The sequence below is a fragment of the Amblyomma mixtum genome, chromosome 2 (assembly GCF_055824585.1).
Source record: "Amblyomma mixtum isolate Tamu chromosome 2, ASM5582458v1, whole genome shotgun sequence".
Taxonomy (NCBI): Eukaryota; Metazoa; Arthropoda; class Arachnida; order Ixodida; family Ixodidae; genus Amblyomma; species Amblyomma mixtum.
The window spans coordinates 302,825,523-302,842,363 of NC_143013.1; the positions used below are offsets into that span (position 1 = coordinate 302,825,523).

Below are 16,841 nucleotides of genomic sequence, written 5' to 3' on the forward strand. Positions count from 1 at the left end.
ATGGGGAGCTCTACGTCTTTCCTGTGCTCTGTACTCTCCTGCCTTATCATAATCATAGCCTCTGGCATCGCCTCGTACTTTACCTACGTGTACTCCTACGTGTGGCTCGTTTACCCAGTCGAGATGTGGGAGTACAGTGACTGGGTGGTCGTATCCGACGCCAAGGAGTGCACCGAAGCAGCCAGGTGAGTCAGATATGAAATGTTGGACATGCAATGTGGATTGTTTCGCGTATGACTGCCACAGAGTCTCATGCCTTCAGCACGGCAAATTTATAACTGTTTTGACTAGTACTGCCAGTGCCTATCAGTCCTCCTTTGGTGGTCTGTGCGGACGAGTACTAGAGATGTTTTACATCATATTGAATGTCGCGATCTTTCCTTTACAGCAGAGGGAAGCTGTTCAACCTGGGATTCAGGATATCACCTAAATAGTCGACGACACTATCCAAACCAGGCATATATATGACCATAAATTGGGGATACATAAACGATGGCACTGGCGATTGAACCCCGCATAGGCGGATGCTCAGACCACTAGGCCACCGCTGCGGTGCAAAAGGGGTATAAGGACTTTTAAGGGTCTATGATTGTAAAGTAGAAAATGACCTTCTCTGTATAAAGGTTTGGGGACCATCAGTGATCTATGAATGTAAGGAATGACCTTCTCCATGTATGTTAATTAACCTGCTACGCTATCGGGTCACGCCCTTGAGACGGAGCTTAAGTGTTGCCTCCATTGTTTGTTCATCATAATATGTATTCATGGTATATTAAAAACTTTAGGGGTCTTCTTAGCCACAATTTCAACAAAGAAAATGCGGCAGCATTTAGGTTGCCTAATGTCACTGCAACTCGACGGTTTCAAACAACTTGCTGTAGTCGGATACAAGTATAAATAAAGGGGGGGTACACTTCAGCTCCTCCTTAAGGGTATGACGCGACAGCGTAGTGGGGTAGCTCCCATATAAGCAGAAGTTCATTCTTTACATTCACACATCCCTGGGAGTCCTCATGCCCCTGCTGGAGCAGTGGTGCAGCGGTTTAGCGACGCGCCACCACCCTGCGGCGGCAGGTGCTCCCAGCCGAGGGCCTTGTGGGACCCAGGTTGCTCTTCCCGAGCAACGTATCATTAATTTGATTGCCACCTCCCATGGTGGAAAGTTTGCTCGCTGTCCGGTGGGCAGGTTGCGATGACGCCGCAGGGTCACGTGACCTAAGTGGCTCACCTGCCTCCTAGGTTGCTCTCTGGGGACGGGGCCTTTAACGCTATAGCGTTAAAAGGCGCTTTCAAGGACCCCCTTCCAGCCAGTGGCGTCGGCCGATTCTCATGAACCTGCTGAAGTGACAATGCACGGAGTGTCAGATGAAACAGTGTAGCCCCCTCCCTGCATTGTAAAGCCACTCCCTGCATTGTCACTCTCCTCACGCCAGCAGGATAGTGAGAATCAACCGACTCCATTTGCTGAAAGGGGGTTCTTAGACGGGGAAAAATCGCTTTTCTTGTTTACTTGTATCCGACTATAGTTTTTGGAACTGCTAATATTCTGTTAATCTCAAGGGGCCCTCGCACCACGATTTTATTTTTTTCACTTAGCTACATTCCAAAATGCATTGCCTTTTCTTTATGCCAGTGCACTAGACGTAACAGTGCCCGTAACGAGACCTGTGCAACTTAAAAATCAGGGCAGGGCTCTGTGCGCGCCTAACCATGCATGGCGAACCCTGCCGTCTAGTTGCAACGTGCCTTCTTTCGTCGTTTGCTATGGTGTGCGCACACGTACAGCTCTCCAGTTTTTTTTATTAATATCGCGACAACATTGGCCACACGATCCTTCAGCGTCCCATGCATGCAAGACAGCGGTATAGAAACTCATGTAGTTTATATTACCAAGAGGGTGAACTGGCGCCATCGTCTCGGCGAGTTCCTGGCAGCAGAAGCTGCGCGACTATATCGTTGCTAGTCTTCCAGCTGCGGCGCTGCCCCTCCCCGGACGCCTGCGTCCGGGCCCGGAGGGGCACGGGTCTTCTTCTGGCGGAATTAGTTTCTTCACTCACTCACAGCGGGAATGCCGGGAAGACGCGGTTTCTTACTTGGCTTGGCTAGTGTTAGGCCGAAAGGGTAGATTGTACCTCTAAACTGATAAGCTTCACCACGATGCTCTCTTTTGTGCGCAGATTATTTAAATGCTGCGTTTTTCACATCTTCAATATATTTAACGCGCAAGTGAAAGTTCGATGCTAGTCCGGTGTGGAAATTTTCACAGAATTTCTTCGAGCAGAGTAGTGTTTTCAAGACTGAATATGCGTTTTATTACCAACAATATCCGAGCCAAGTAAAAAAAGAGCGGACACTAAGAACATGACGCGATAGCGTACTGGGTTAATCCCCATGTATGCAGAACTGGTCACTCTACATTCGTAGACCCCTGGGAGTCCTGATACCACTCCTGGCATAGTGTTTCAACTGTTAAATGATGCGCCACTGCCTTTCGATGGCAGGTGCTGCCGTCAGTGGGCTGTGTGCTACCCAGCTTGCTCTTCCCTAGTGACCAGTCATTTAACTGCCACCTGCTTCGGTGCGCAGTTTGCTGACTATCCGGCGGACAGCTCTCCCGAAGGTCAAGTTGCACACACGGCAATACCCGGCTTTAGCTAGCAGAATGAAGCTTCAAAAAACTTTGTCTACCCGGCATTCCTGCGCCTTTCAATGATGGATGAACTAGTGATGGACTAGTCCATCACTAGTTCAATCACTAGTTTCGATGATGGAGCAATGAGTGGCTAGTGTGCCGACCGAGAGCGCCGAAGTGGCACCGGGAGCAATCACTGCCGGCGGCTAGCGCAGTATGGAGCACAGTAGGGGCCAGGAAGGGTATAACCTCAAGCATATATCTAGCTAGGTAGCTATAGACCTCTCTTTGTGCGCATCATGCAGGCTTTCGGCCGGTTGTGCTGGGCCTTCCTAGCGAAAGACGCGGTCGCTTATTTGTTTTGTTTCTGTATTTTATAGTTAGCACAGATTAGCTGTATTCTGATGTACTACGCCACTGACAATGCTGTGCCGAAAAAAAAACGCTCTTCTAACTCATAAATCATGTTTTTAAAAATTACGCTGCTTTGGGTATAGCGCCACAAGCGCAAGTCTATCCTACAGAGAACCCCTCGTGCGCGTCCTACTGGCAGACGTTTCGTGCTGCGTTCTCTCGGCGCAGGGTAATGTTCAGGTCCGGAGGCTTGATTGGCGACGCCGCCGTGGCCGCTTTGGCCTGCATGGCCGCCGTCCTGCCCCATCGGTCAGGCGTCGGGGGAGGACTGGTGGCAGTCTACTACAACCAGTGAGCAGCACTCATTTCAGAAACGCGGCCTCGACCGAAAGGTCACGGAGAGTGTGCCCCCTGCGGTGAACCAGGGACTTGCGCCGATCAGGGGCTCGCGCGAACTCGCACGGAACAGTTGCGAGTTAGTGAAACACAACTGCGCCGTGCGATGCTCTTTTGGTGCGTTCTGACGACAAAGACACAACTCTCATTGAATAAGGAATTCTAATCATAAGCTACTACGGGCCAAGAAATGACAGATGTGGCTATACCACCGGTTCATTTCACAAGTAAAGTGGCGGTGTCGACGCAGATTTTTTGGGCGCGGACTCGAGAGCGTAGGCTACACCACCACTCACTTCAGGACGGGCATATCGGTGTCATTTTTGGTGTAGACGTTGCGAGTTTGACTTGACTGGCGGGAAAATTATGTAAATGCAGTTTTCTCAGCAATGAAAGCGTCTTCCGCTTCCGGACTAACATCGTTTTCGTTCCTACGTCGCCTGTCCTTGACTTGTTCGCGCAGTCCTCCCTCTTAATGAAATCGGATTCACCTAGGTCATGTAAACAGGCTGAGGTAAGCTGAAAGCAGGAGGGATAAGTTCATTCTGGTAGTAATAAAGCTGCGACCGCGTCCTTTCCTCCGTCCCTGTAAATACCTGTCAAGGTCTCGAGTATGCGTAGAGAGGAAATTGCGATAGTTGGAAACTCTGCCGGTATAAATGGAGGGAATTTAAGGGGTTTCTTGAAATAAATAAACAAATAAATGAGCAAAAATAAGTAAGCATTCCCTCCGACCACATGAACAAAGTCTTACTCTGGGGGTACACGAGATGTATGCAAGCGGAGGTAAGCTGAAAACAAGAGGTAAGCGGTTCATTCGCCGTGTGCTGGAGAAGTGCAGGGTGCCAGCGAACAGATACGCTTTTGACTTGAAAATGCTGCTTTCTCGTGTCTCTACATATAAAATGGTTTGATTTTCTAACCGTTTCATCATTTGTCACTTCCGGGAGAAGCATAAGTGGCTATAGTAGGATACAACTTATAAAAACAGCAGTTGCTAACACTGGGCCGCTGTCCGCGGCGTCTTGTATTACTCCGCTGGCGAATCGCAACTGTAAACGAAATCAATTTTTTAATGCTTGACTATATCAAACAATCCACGTATTAAAACTGTAGAGCTCGTAACTTTTTTCTCGTGCTAAGCTTCTTGTTTACATAACAAGAAACGTTTCAGCCACAGACTACTTTTTCGTCGTGGAGGAATTCTGCGCGCGGAGGCTGAATGTGGGCGGAGCTTCACTGCAGACTTAAGTTGTATCCGACTATAGACACGTAGGCCACCACGGATGGATGAATGCATGGATGGATGGATGGATAGATGGATAGGAGCGCCCGCTTTGAAACGAGGTGGTGGCAATTGCCACCATGCTCGGCTTTTTTTTCAACTGTATTGTAAATTCTAATTAAAATTCGCCATCTTCTTTCACTACGGTTTCCTACACTTCAAACCTTATGTCACCTCTCTGCTTTTCAGCCACCAACCCTCCAATCGCTTTTTGCTAACTTCCACCGCAGATTTATTTACCTGACCATTGTTATCTTTAAACCCTAGGGCCTCAGGAAGAGTGATTGTGCCTGCATCGACACCCGGATGAATACCATCACATTTGAGTTTAAGGTGTTCAATTGTTTTTCAGATCTACCACACAGCACATGTGTCATCATCATCGTTAATTTTTTTTTTTTTTGTAGCTGCGCGTTCTAAGACACCCTGACCTAGCTTCAAAGAGTAGGGCACTGCCTCTTGTGTTATCATAGAAGAATTCTATCCTGATCTGCCGTTTCCAGTATCGATATAGGTCCACACTATGCTCCTTTTTCATTGAATTAATCCATTTTTTAACTTCCGCGTTTTTAACCTGTCGTTTAATGCTCTTTCTTACTCCGTCCTCGTGTCCGGCATACTTACTGGTTATTTTCTTAGTTCTTTACCGCCACTATGAGTCAACGCTTTTTCTGTATAAGTACTTAAATACCTTAGCTGCCCATCTGTTATCGTGCAATTTCCTAAGGCGTTCTCCATATAGTATTGTACTCTGAGCTTCCCATGCTTCGAACGATGCCCAGCCCATATCCCCTTGTACTGCCTCGTTTATGGTTTTGCCGTGGGCACCTAGTGATAATCTTCCAACAGCTCTCTGATTTACGTCTAATCTCGACTGAACTCCTGCCCTTAAGCACAGAACCGCATTGCCGAAAGTAAGCCCCGGCACCATTATTCCTTTCCAAATACCTCTCAGTACTTCATATTTGTTGTACCCCATAATGCCCTATGTTTCATTATCCCGGCGTCTTTTAGACCTTTTGCCCTAAGAGACTTTTCATGCTTTTCCGTGTACATCTGCCCTTCGTTTAGTCATATCCCGAGATATTTGTATTCGGCCACTCTGGGTATTTCGTGGTCTTGTATTGTAAGCACCTGATCAGTTGTATCGTTGAAAATCATCACACCTGACTTACTTGCGCTAAAACTGAAACCCAGAGCGTATCCTTCGTCTCCACAACAATTAACCAAAGTTTGCAAATCTTCCTGGCTATCTGCTAACGGTACAATATCGCCCGCATACATTAAACCCGGGTGCCGCTGCTCAACTACATTTCCGCCTAATCTGTACGACAGATTATAACTTAGATTACTTTCTTGTAGCCTTCTTTCAATATTTATCGCGTAAAGCATGAACAGTGGCAGTAATAGAGGAGAACCTTGCCTTAATCCTTAGTGTACCCCCACAGTTGTGGTGCTTTTTATCCCTTCCCATGTAATTTCAACTTTATCATCTCGGTAGATTACCTGTAGAAAATCAGTTACCTCATAACCGATACCTACATATTTTAATATGTTCCACAGGAGTTCCCTGTTCACGTTGTCTGCACCGCTTATGTCCAGAAAGGCTAAACATAGAGGTTTGTTTTCCGCCTGAGCTATTTCTATGCATTTGGTAAGCATGAACAGGCTATCATCTAAGCGCCTAGTCCTTCTGAACCCATTCTGAAGTTCTCCTAGTAACCTATTATCTTCTACCCATGACTGCATTTTTAACCTCATCGCCTGCATTGCCAGCCTGTATATAACAGATGTTATCGTAATCTGCCGGAAGGATTTTGTGTTCATCATATCTCCTTTCTCTTTATAAATCAAATTCATTTTACTCTGCCTCCAGCTGTGCGGAATTTGCTTATTTGTTATGACTGTCTCTATTGCTTTTATCAGCGTTTATTTGCTTCTTGGGCCAAGTTAATTAATCAGCTTAATTAGAATATCTTCTATCCCTGCGGATGTGGATCTAGGGATATTTGCTTCCACCTTTTTCCAGTTAAGACTAGTCAGTTCAAAGCTGTTCTCTATTCTGCTGTCCTGTGTTGCTCCCTCACTTGGGGAGATTACCCTATTGTCGTTGCTAAATGACGCAGCTATAACTGACGTAATGTAGCTCACAGCATCGTCTCAATCTAAACATTTTCCCTCAGCATCTTTAATTTGTTCTTGCTTTCTTTGATTTGTTTTACCCAACCAGCTTATATGGTTCCAGAATTTTCTGGGCCCCCTTTATTTGCATCGCGAACTTCAGCCAGCCATTGTTCAGAGGACTGCTTTATTTTAGCCCGGACGAGGACCTGAACTTGCTGTTTCTTTTGTCGATAAGATTGACACTTTAGGCCTATTTCCTCTTCAGATAACTGCGCCCTCTTTGCTTGTCTGTGTTCCCTTGAAGCCACCTGTCGTTGTTCAATGCCCTCCTTAATTTCCATATTCCACCACCTTCGTGGCTTCCGCTTTCCTCTCCAGTGGTTTCCTCCTTTTACTTGTTTCATTTTTGTACTGATGAGTAGTTCTAACTGATTATAATCCCACTTTTCCATGGGGCGTTTCTCGATTGCTTCCTCTATGTCAGCTGCTATTAGCGCTATTTGTTCGTCGTTTAATTTTACCTAGGCTGTACTTCTCCTCTTCGTCTATTTCGATTACTGCGAGCTTGTTATAGATGCCCTGCGACATTAGACAGTAGTCAGTGGAATTGTCTGCCTGTTACGGGATTCCCACGTGATTTGACCCTCACATTTAGTGTCTCTATTGACAATAACTAGGTTGTGCCGCTCACATAAGTCTAGCATTAACTTCCCGTTACAATACGAGTATCCATCTGTGTACCACGTAATATAGATGTGCGCGCCCTCTCGTTGGCATTGAGGAACCCTAATGTACACCTAGCGTAACATGTACTGTAGCTACGTCCGTGTCGTGTTATGTCGTGTGTCACCTGATTATGACGTAGTTTTTGCGATGTCTAACGCCGCGGAATGCTTCTATAGTACGTGTTACGTAGAGCTCTGGCTGCAAAATATGCGACAGTTGTGAATCTGGAGTACCCATTCACCTAACTACATTGATGCGTTGCAGTAATGCCAAATACTCAAAAAAAAAAAAAATCAGTTCTGCGGCAAAGCCATTCTGCCAGGGTGCCCGTGGCTCCGTTCAAAACTTAAGTCGAAGCTCTGCTCTGCCACATAACTTAAATTTCCCCTGAGTAATCTGCTTCACCGCATAGCAGTAGTGTAGTTAGGTGAATGGGTACGCCAGACTCACAACTACCGAATATGCTCCATTGGCGTTGTTGCACTGTGTCTTTGTCGTATCGCTAATGTAAAGGGTGGCGCGTCGTGCGGATCTTTGCGTAAAAAGTTAACTACATCTCTGTTTTCTTACGATTTCAGTTCGAACCGTGAGGTGGAGGCACTGGACGCCCTAGGTTTGTCGCCGATTAACACAGCCGAAGCGATGTTTGCTAAAAACCAAACACTGAGGAGTCTTGGTGAGTCCTGGAACTTTTAGGTCTGGTGTAAGAATATTATCTAGCACTGCTTCCCCACTTCTCTAGTAAATGAGGCGCGTGGGGTACGCTATCCTGCTGATACTCCAGGCATTGTTGCTTGCTGTTCTTACAGTTGCAGTGAGTAAGCCTATTTAGCATTCTTATCGATGGAAGAAAACGAACACAGCGCTACGAATGCGCGTGAATAATTTTACTATAATTCATTGAAAGCGTACTATAGAATTTATAGCTGATTCTTTCGCATTGTTTATATAAAATGCGCGAACATGCATATGCATAGCATTGTCTCTGAAGATGGAGGTTGTTTTTTGCGTAGCGTGAAAAACTCTACACAGTCAAAATAGAAGACAAAATAGCGGAATACTTGCTGAGCTTGTCAGAAAGCGTACCATGATCTGCCCGTATTTTCTTTGGTGCCATGCATTCCGGTTCTTCCATTTTGTACTTGATTCTTTGATTTTAATCGATGCTTACTTACGGCATCGATGCTTGACAAGTCGCTTTCGCTAGTATACATCAAGCGATTGTCACTAAAATTTTAGCAGCTTTCAATCGGTTATGTCTCTCGAAGCATCGCTAACCTTCACGAGATGCTTACAAAAAAGCAGGGGCGTGTGAATAGTACATTTTCCAAACCGAATCGAATGGAATCGAATATTGATAGGACCGATTCGAACATTAATCGAATATTTTTCTATTCGCTACTTGTGCGCAAGTTCACTGAGCAATCGTGAGAAACATAGATGTGTCTGTTGAAAGACGCAGCACTGATCACCATTTCGGGGGTCCCAAATCGAAGTCAGTGTATAAACTTTATCACTATCATGTTACGCACATAACCAGTGTCTTTTGCTGTTGGTAACGGACGATGACAAACTAGCGCCACCTCTCGGTGCATGAGACGGGCGACAGTTACGTATGAGGCATGGCCTCCGAGGACAGCCTGACTGGGATCTGCCGTGTCGTCCCATCTCTGAGGCCATGCATGAGGATTATGAACACCGCCAGGCGAATGTACTCCACCGCGGCGCTGAACCCTCAATCCCACGAATACTGATCGGGGCAGCATGGTACGCGGCGTGTATGTTCCGTGTTATGAGAATAGTCATGGAGGAAGAATACGGCAGGCCTTAATCGCGCTTCGCGCCAATTATTCGTAACGTATTCGAAAACATGGGGAGATAATCGATTCGTTTCGAATGGTTTTGAACATGTATACTATTTGGCCCGTTTGAATATCTGAATAGGAGGATATCTGATTCGGTATTCGAAATATCCGAATATTCGCACGCCCCTGCAAGGAAGCCTCCGAAATAAAAGGCACTGCGCAGGTTTGAACCTGCAAGTCGACCACACTGAGGGAGGTAACCTCTACTGTAGGCGGTTTGAAAATCGCAGTACAATGTTCGTCATAAAAGATCCCTTTCAAGTACTTCCTTGCGTGGCTTTGCTCACTCGACGTGAATTAATGTGATTGGTACAACTGAACATCCCTCTAAGAGTTGTCAGAATTTTCAAGAAAATTTTGTTCTTTCACGCCATGAACTGCTGTCATTTCGAACATCAACAGCCCACTTGCTAGGTATATTCAGTGCCGCATTTTTCAAACTTTCTCGTTTCGTTAGCGGTTTCTACCCGTCCCCATCATGGCTCTCTTTAGCCGTCGGTTTAAGCGACGAAGCAGAGTATTCTACTCCTTTGATATGTACGGTACTGCATTACCAGTTTCACTGACAAAGTGAAAACGTAAACCGGCGTTCACACTCTGTCAGTAACCGGAGCTTTATAACTATTGCCGTACAAATGCTTAACATTTAAAAACGCCTTTTCAAATGCTTTAAAAAGATTTAAAAAAGCAGTAGGCGCATTAACCTTTTGCTAACTAGCAGCGCGCGCGCGTGCGCGCGTGTGTGTGTGTGTGCGTGTGCGTGCGTGTGTGTGCGTGTGTGTGTGTGTGTGTGTGTCGATTTTCCTGCAAATTATTTAAATTCCCTGAAAACTCATTAGGATTCTCTTTGCCCTCTGCGGCCTAATTTTGGATAAAGAATTCCCCGAAAAGGGACAATTTCCCGAGCGAAAGATCGCTGCAGTGAGAACTCGCGCTTTATATAGCTCAGGTGCCACTTTTCGAGAGCGTGAGATGGCCGTTCTGAGCTGTGTGCTGTCGCAGGTCGCATGGCGCCCATCGTGCCTGGCGCAGTGGCCGGCTGGGCGGCACTGCACCGGCGGCTCGGCAGGTTGCCGTGGAAGACAGTCCTCAAGGCGGGATTCTATTACGCAAAGAGGGGATTCGCCATCGGCCCCCACTTCACTGCCGCTGTGCTCAGGAACGACCCGCGGCTCATATCTGAGCCCAAGCTGCGGTACGCCTCACAAGCAGCCTCCTGAAACAATAACCCATACGGCATTTGTGCACTGTGGGACATGTAGGCCATCATGTACTGCATGGATGCAAAAACAAACGTTAATGTGTCTACAACAATAGCCGCGGCAATATTATTATAATTAAAATGGATCGGGCGAAAGCTGCCGAAACCTGGAGTTACTGTATATGCTACCAAAGGTACAGGAACTCTACCGAAACCAGACTTGGGGCGCCATCTTATGCTAAGCAGACTAAACAGTATGGGGTGCCCGCGTGCATTGGTGCTTAAAGAAGCAGCTTTCGCTCTAAAAAAGACGCACTTCGCTGCAGCAGTGTCGACACCATAACCTAAGTATGGTGTCGACACGGCTGGAACGGCTGAAGTAGCAGCCGTTTTTGCTGCTATCGCCCTGCTGAAACGTATCGTACGAGTCGCTGGTATGGAATTATGAAAATGTGGAGTCCATATGATTCGGAAAATTATATGGACATCCATACGTTTATTGTATGGAGTCTATAATCTTTGTATAAAATTTCTCTATAACTTTCATGAAATGTGCATGATGTCATAAGGAGTCCGTATGCTTCCATAAGCGCTTTCCATAAAGTCCATACCGACTCCATACACTCCATACTGACTATATAATCCATCTAGAAACATATGAAATTATGGGACTCGCCTTGTGAAAACTTTCAGCATGGCGTTGACACTGCTGCTGCAAAGTGCGTCTTTTTTAGAGCGAAAGCTGCTTCAAAGATGTTTAGCACTAATGCACGCGGGCGCCCCATACTGTTTAGCACGAGATGGCGCCCCTAGTCTGGTTTCGGTAGCTTTCGACCGATCAAGTTTAATAATAATATATAATAATGTTCGTTTTTTGCAACCATGCAGTACATGATGGCATGGTGCTCATTGTATTAGCTGTCTTCTATGACCGCGTTACGGCCACCTGACTTTAACACTTGGCCGCGTACAGTGGCTTAAAACAAGAGGTAGGTACAGTGAATGCAGGTACAATAGACAATTATGTGGTGATAATGCGCAATTATACACATAGAGATAGAAACAAAACAAATAGAAAACAAAATCATTACTCATTGTTACGCATTTCTCACTGAAAACAAAAATAAAGCAAGAGCCAGTGTTAGAAAAAGAAAATACGTCTTTAGTTCACGATACGAAGCAATCGTGGTAATTTGTTTAGTGTTTCACAACCATAATTAGTTCGATATGTTTTAATGTCCCATTGGCCAATACGTCTTTTGTTGTACACTTGCTTGTGTTTTTGTATGGTAGACAATTTCTGAAGAAAACATTTAACCTGTGATAGTTAGAAAGTTAATTGTCAGAAGTTGTTTAACCAACCAACTGAACTTTATTCACCTGTTTTTTGATGTCCGCCGACGTTGGTATTAATCTGACGCATAAGCCCTCTTCATAACTTAAAGGCTTCTATTTTTAGAAATTAGTGGCGGCCTTCCTTAAAACGCCTGGTATTTATTGATACAACACATATACTTACATATACACGCAGATAATTGTAAAATGTACAAACTAAACAGACACGTTACAGCAAGGAAATAGTAATATCGTATTCGATCAACAGCCGTGATTAGTTGAGGTGTGACGGAATTAGTGTCAGGTTTGGCTTCCAAACACCGCTGTTAGTGAAGCTATTCCTGTGAGGGATCCTTCCCTGAAAACAGCGTACTTAAAGCAATCATTTCGTGTGCGGAAGGGTGTTAGTTTTTGTATGCCTTTGTCTAGTGGCATACCGGGACGAGAAAATCACTAGCTTAGGGAGGTCTGTGTTGCACCGCCCATTGAAAATGCAAGAATTTCAGCCGGGAAAACCGATTGCTTTATGGTATATTTGCTGTTCGTAGGATGCTTGCTGCTTACGAGGAAGAGAGAGAGGAGGTTATGAAGTGCAGAAAGGTTCGATAACCGTCTCACACTGGCTTAACAGCCGAATCACTGTAGCACTGTACAGAATTTGTGGATTCGCTGCAGATACTCACATTCCCTTGTCTAGAACATTGGGTCCGCGGTCATGCTTCCCCAGAAGGCACGTTCACGGTTTGCCAGCAAGAGTTGGCTGACTTGCCTTTGCAGGTCTGTCGGCTAGGTTTAACCACAAACCGCAAGAGTTTAGTGCAAGCATGGGCCAACGTAGCATTCCTGACAAGGCCTGTCGCCACATGTTCTGCTGCGTCTTATACGACTGCGCTGCACCTAAGTTGCCTTGATAGGTGGAGGGGGACGGCCGTTCACTTTTGGAGCTCAGCGTTGGGCAGTAGTGAGCAAGGTAACGCTATAGAATAAAGTGCGAACTACGTAAAGAAAAAGGGATTTCATAGAGAGTGAATTATTGCTAAGAAGAGCGTGCTAAGCAATTCCTGGCCCAGATTAAGTCGGGGCACGTCTTCTCAATTTGTTGTGTGGCTCAGTATGCGCGAATGTCGCAACAATCTCCGCCTACGCTTTGAGAACTGAAATCGCATTCGTTTAAACCTGATATTCAGCTTTTAGAGCGAAAAGCTCTCCCATGCTGGGCCTGAAGGTCATATGGCTCTTGGATTTGACCTCTAACGGGAGGCGCGCCGCGTGTGCAAAATCGCGCGTGGCAGGTGTCTCGATCTTCTTCATCGACGCCATAGCTACGCGCTTGGCGGTGACGTCCGCCGCTGCGCTGGCTGCTCCTCTGCCGCTCCTCCTCGCCAGTTGTGGCACGTGACGCATCACGTGATTTGCTCTTGCTGAAACAATTTGCTCTCGAAAAAAATAAAGCTGAACCGAAGCTAAACCGTGTCTAACCATGCTTAAGAGAGCTTTCGCTCTGTATATCCTGGAAGAGCTGAGTTGAATCTCAGCAACTTTTTTCTGTCTCGGTGCTGTCTACGTGTCAGGCCGTCTTCTCGTTCATCTGGCCACTAAGTTTTGGTGATTTCTGTTGCAGACACCAGTTTTGGAATTACGCTCAGCAGAGATTGATGAGCCTAAACGAGCCTTTAGTGCAGCCTCTGCTCGCCGAGATGTTCAAAGAGATGTCCAACAAGACCGACCGGAGGCACTTCTATTCGAGCCACATAAGCGAGGAAATGGCGAGCGACCTTGGTTTAGATGGTACTCATCGACTCTTTCCTTCTTCCACTGTGTTCATCTAGCGCGCACTGTCGTCTATGCTCACCAAAAATACATTAATTGTTAGATCTGTGTTTTATGCGAAGCATATTACTAGAGCTACACTACAGCCCGTCGAGCGCGGCGGTGGAGCTACCTTGGAGGGACCACGTGACACTACGTGACAACATGACGTCACAGCAGAGGAGAGATGGGCTGCCGGCTCGCGCGGTCGGCCGCGGCGGTGGAGGCTCCACATCAGAGGCGCGGCGGCTGACCACGTGACAACATGACGTCACAGCAGAGGAGAGATGGGCTGCCGGCTCGCGCGGTCGGCCGCGGCGGTGGAGGCTCCGCATCAGAGGCGCTGCAGCTGACCACGTGACGCTACAGCAGCGGTATGAAGCTGAGCTTGCCTCGCTCTCCGGGCACTTACGAGGCGGCCAGGTGTTGGGATGCTGCCTAGAAGCAGGGCTGATTTGAACGAGAAGCGAAAGCTTCAGCGTGCCACAGAGACCGATGAAGAGCGGGATGAACGTCAACCAAGGAAAGCCATGTATTACCAAGCCTAGCCACCAATATGCTTCTCATCTGACTAGGCTTAACCTTAGCTAAGCCTCAGCCATTTTTTAGATAAAGTTTGATATGTCCTTATAGTCCTTCAGTGTCGTGAAATGTTGCAACCGTGTTGTAAAATGTTAATGTTGGACAATTTTGTTTGTTTCGACAAACACGACATTGAACATTCGAAGGACCGCTCGCTGTTCTATTTGGAGCTGCTGGAAAAATGCGTTTGGATATATGCGGTTTTAAATTTTTTTTGCCACCCTAAAGGGCGCCTAGATTTTCGTCATTTTCCTGGATCGTTAAAATTTTGAATGGTTTTAGAACAAACGTTGGGCAATTGCCCCTTAAAAATGGTCTATAGACAGTCTATAGACTTCTTATAGACTCTATTGCCTTCCTGTAGATATTTCTTTGTCTATTTGTGGTCCATAGACTGTCTGTAGACAAAAGTCTGCAAAAAGTGTATGGCCATAAATCTATAGATTGTCTGTAGACTACCTATAGCATTTATATTGCCTATAGACTATACTTTAGGATTTGTCTATAGAGAGTCTATAGACTTTATGTACAGAAGTCTATGGACAGTCTATAGACTGCCTAAAAAAATTTTGTAAGGGCAGGCATCGAAACACCGCTTCATTTGACATGCACGGGAGACCAGATGGAACCTAAATCCTGCGAAAAAACCCAGTCCGGAATCTGTACGGTTAGTTATACTAGAGTAATTCAATTGAACGACTCTACTTATAACAGAAAGCGCGACTATTCTCATCGAGGCGCCAAGTTTACAGAGCTTAGCAGCGTTATCTCTAGGTATCACTATATCTATAAGTACTTATAAGTTCCGTAAACTAGTAATCACGACAGTTCGAATCGCATTTCTGCGGCGCGGAGTCCGGGTCACGTGACAATGTTTGCCCAATCTTTTCGTCCATGCACTGGTAATAGAAAATTTTAGAGTATAGAGCCACCGTGCATAGCTATCTCGTATACCCCACCGTCGGCCGCTAATAAGCGTGCGCATGGGGCCACGAGACCCCAAGTGCACCCGCAAGTGGCCTGTACCTAGCCCGCATCTTGCCCGTCAAGGACCTGTGCGCATGCGCATTAGCTGCTGGCAGTGGTGGTTGACGATATACGCTGCTGTGGAGCTTACTGTTCGGCTGGTCGCCGTCGCAGAAGGCTTTATGTCGCACGAAGACTTGATCCACTATCGGGCACAGTGGCTTCCCGCCATGCAGCATGAGATCGGGAACAAGATCGTCTTCTCGGCTCCGGTTCCGGGTGCCGGAGCCCTGGTGGGAGCGCTGGCCGCCGAATACCCATTCGGGTAAGTGCCACGACAACTGCTTTTTCTGCTCCCGAGCCCCAAGTCGCACGTTCGATCCCCGGTTGCCATGGCGACATTTGGGCGACGAAGGCGAAGCTGCAGTAAACGTAATCGCATAGCGCGGTTCCAGAACGCGCTAAACGGCCAGTGTTATATGCTCCGTCCGTGCGGCATATACAGCGTCTATAACAAACGTCATGTTTATAAGCAAAGGTGGCGCTACGGTCGGTAGCGATGCGGGTTGTAATGAAACACGCAGCATGCCTACGCTGCGCACCCGCCGCGGTGGCTGAGTGATTAGGGCGCTCCATTACTGAGCCGGAGTTCCCGTGTTCGAAACCGACCGCGGCGGCAGCGTTTCGACGGAGACGGAACGCAATAGGCGCCCGTGTCTGTGCGGTGTGAGTGCACATTAGAGATCCTCAGGTGATCGAAATTATTCCGGAGCCCTCCAATATACGGCTCCTTTTTCTTCCTTTCTTCTTTAATTCCCTCCTTTATGTCTTTCCTTATGGCGCGGCTCGAGCCTCCACCGAGGTGTCAGACAGTTATTGCGCCATCCCCCCCCCCCCCCCCCCCCCTGAAAGCAAACAAGCAAACAAAACAAAACAATATTACACTGCCCCAATCGACGCGCTGACTTCGGAACGAACTCGCGTATGCGAATGCGCTTCAAAGCGTCCGCGCCGCTTGTGGTTTGGAACAATCTTGTTGATGCCCGTACAGTAGTTCTGCACTTTTTCAGCCTCTTTGCCAGAGGAATTACCAGGTGGAGTGATCGGCATCCTTCTCCGTTCCTAGTTGCCAGCAAGTAAGAGCGCTGTCACAGCAGGGGACTACATTGTCTGATTAAATTAAACCGAGAAAGCGCGAGGTAGAGAGAGAAACTAATCGTCTACAGTCCACAACTTCCAGGCCTATGCACTATACCCGATTGCAAGCGCAAGAAGCAGGACGACCTGATGCACGACACGAAGCAGCTTTTTCACACGACGAACCTTGTGACCTGCTTTTTATTTTCTCCGAGCCACTTCACTCGGTAGAACGTGAATATCGCTGTACTCTTAAGTCATACGTTTACATCGGCGAATAAGGCAAATGCGATCTATTGCTTGGAACTTTGTCGAGCGGGCATCGAACATAAACGCTTTATTCTGCCTGATGCGACAGACATTCGCAGCAAGAGTCGAGGTCTCGCTCCAGCGGTAGTGTCTGTCAGAGTGCTCTCTTTTTGCTCTCTT

The 16,841-nt window shown here is 46.8% G+C and overlaps 1 protein-coding gene across 1 annotated transcript in view; it reads left to right on the forward strand.

The window, feature by feature from the left end:
* LOC149364732 (scoloptoxin SSD14-like) overlaps positions 1-16,841 on the forward strand; it is a 32,605-nt gene continuing 15,764 nt past the window's right edge. Inside the window, exons 1-6 of the mRNA XM_089568748.1 lie at positions 1-185; positions 3,215-3,337; positions 8,096-8,130; positions 10,385-10,577; positions 13,540-13,706; positions 15,450-15,600. Coding sequence (XP_089424874.1) covers positions 1-185; positions 3,215-3,337; positions 8,096-8,130; positions 10,385-10,577; positions 13,540-13,706; positions 15,450-15,600 — 854 coding nt within the window. The remainder of the gene's footprint in view (positions 186-3,214; positions 3,338-8,095; positions 8,131-10,384; positions 10,578-13,539; positions 13,707-15,449; positions 15,601-16,841) is intronic.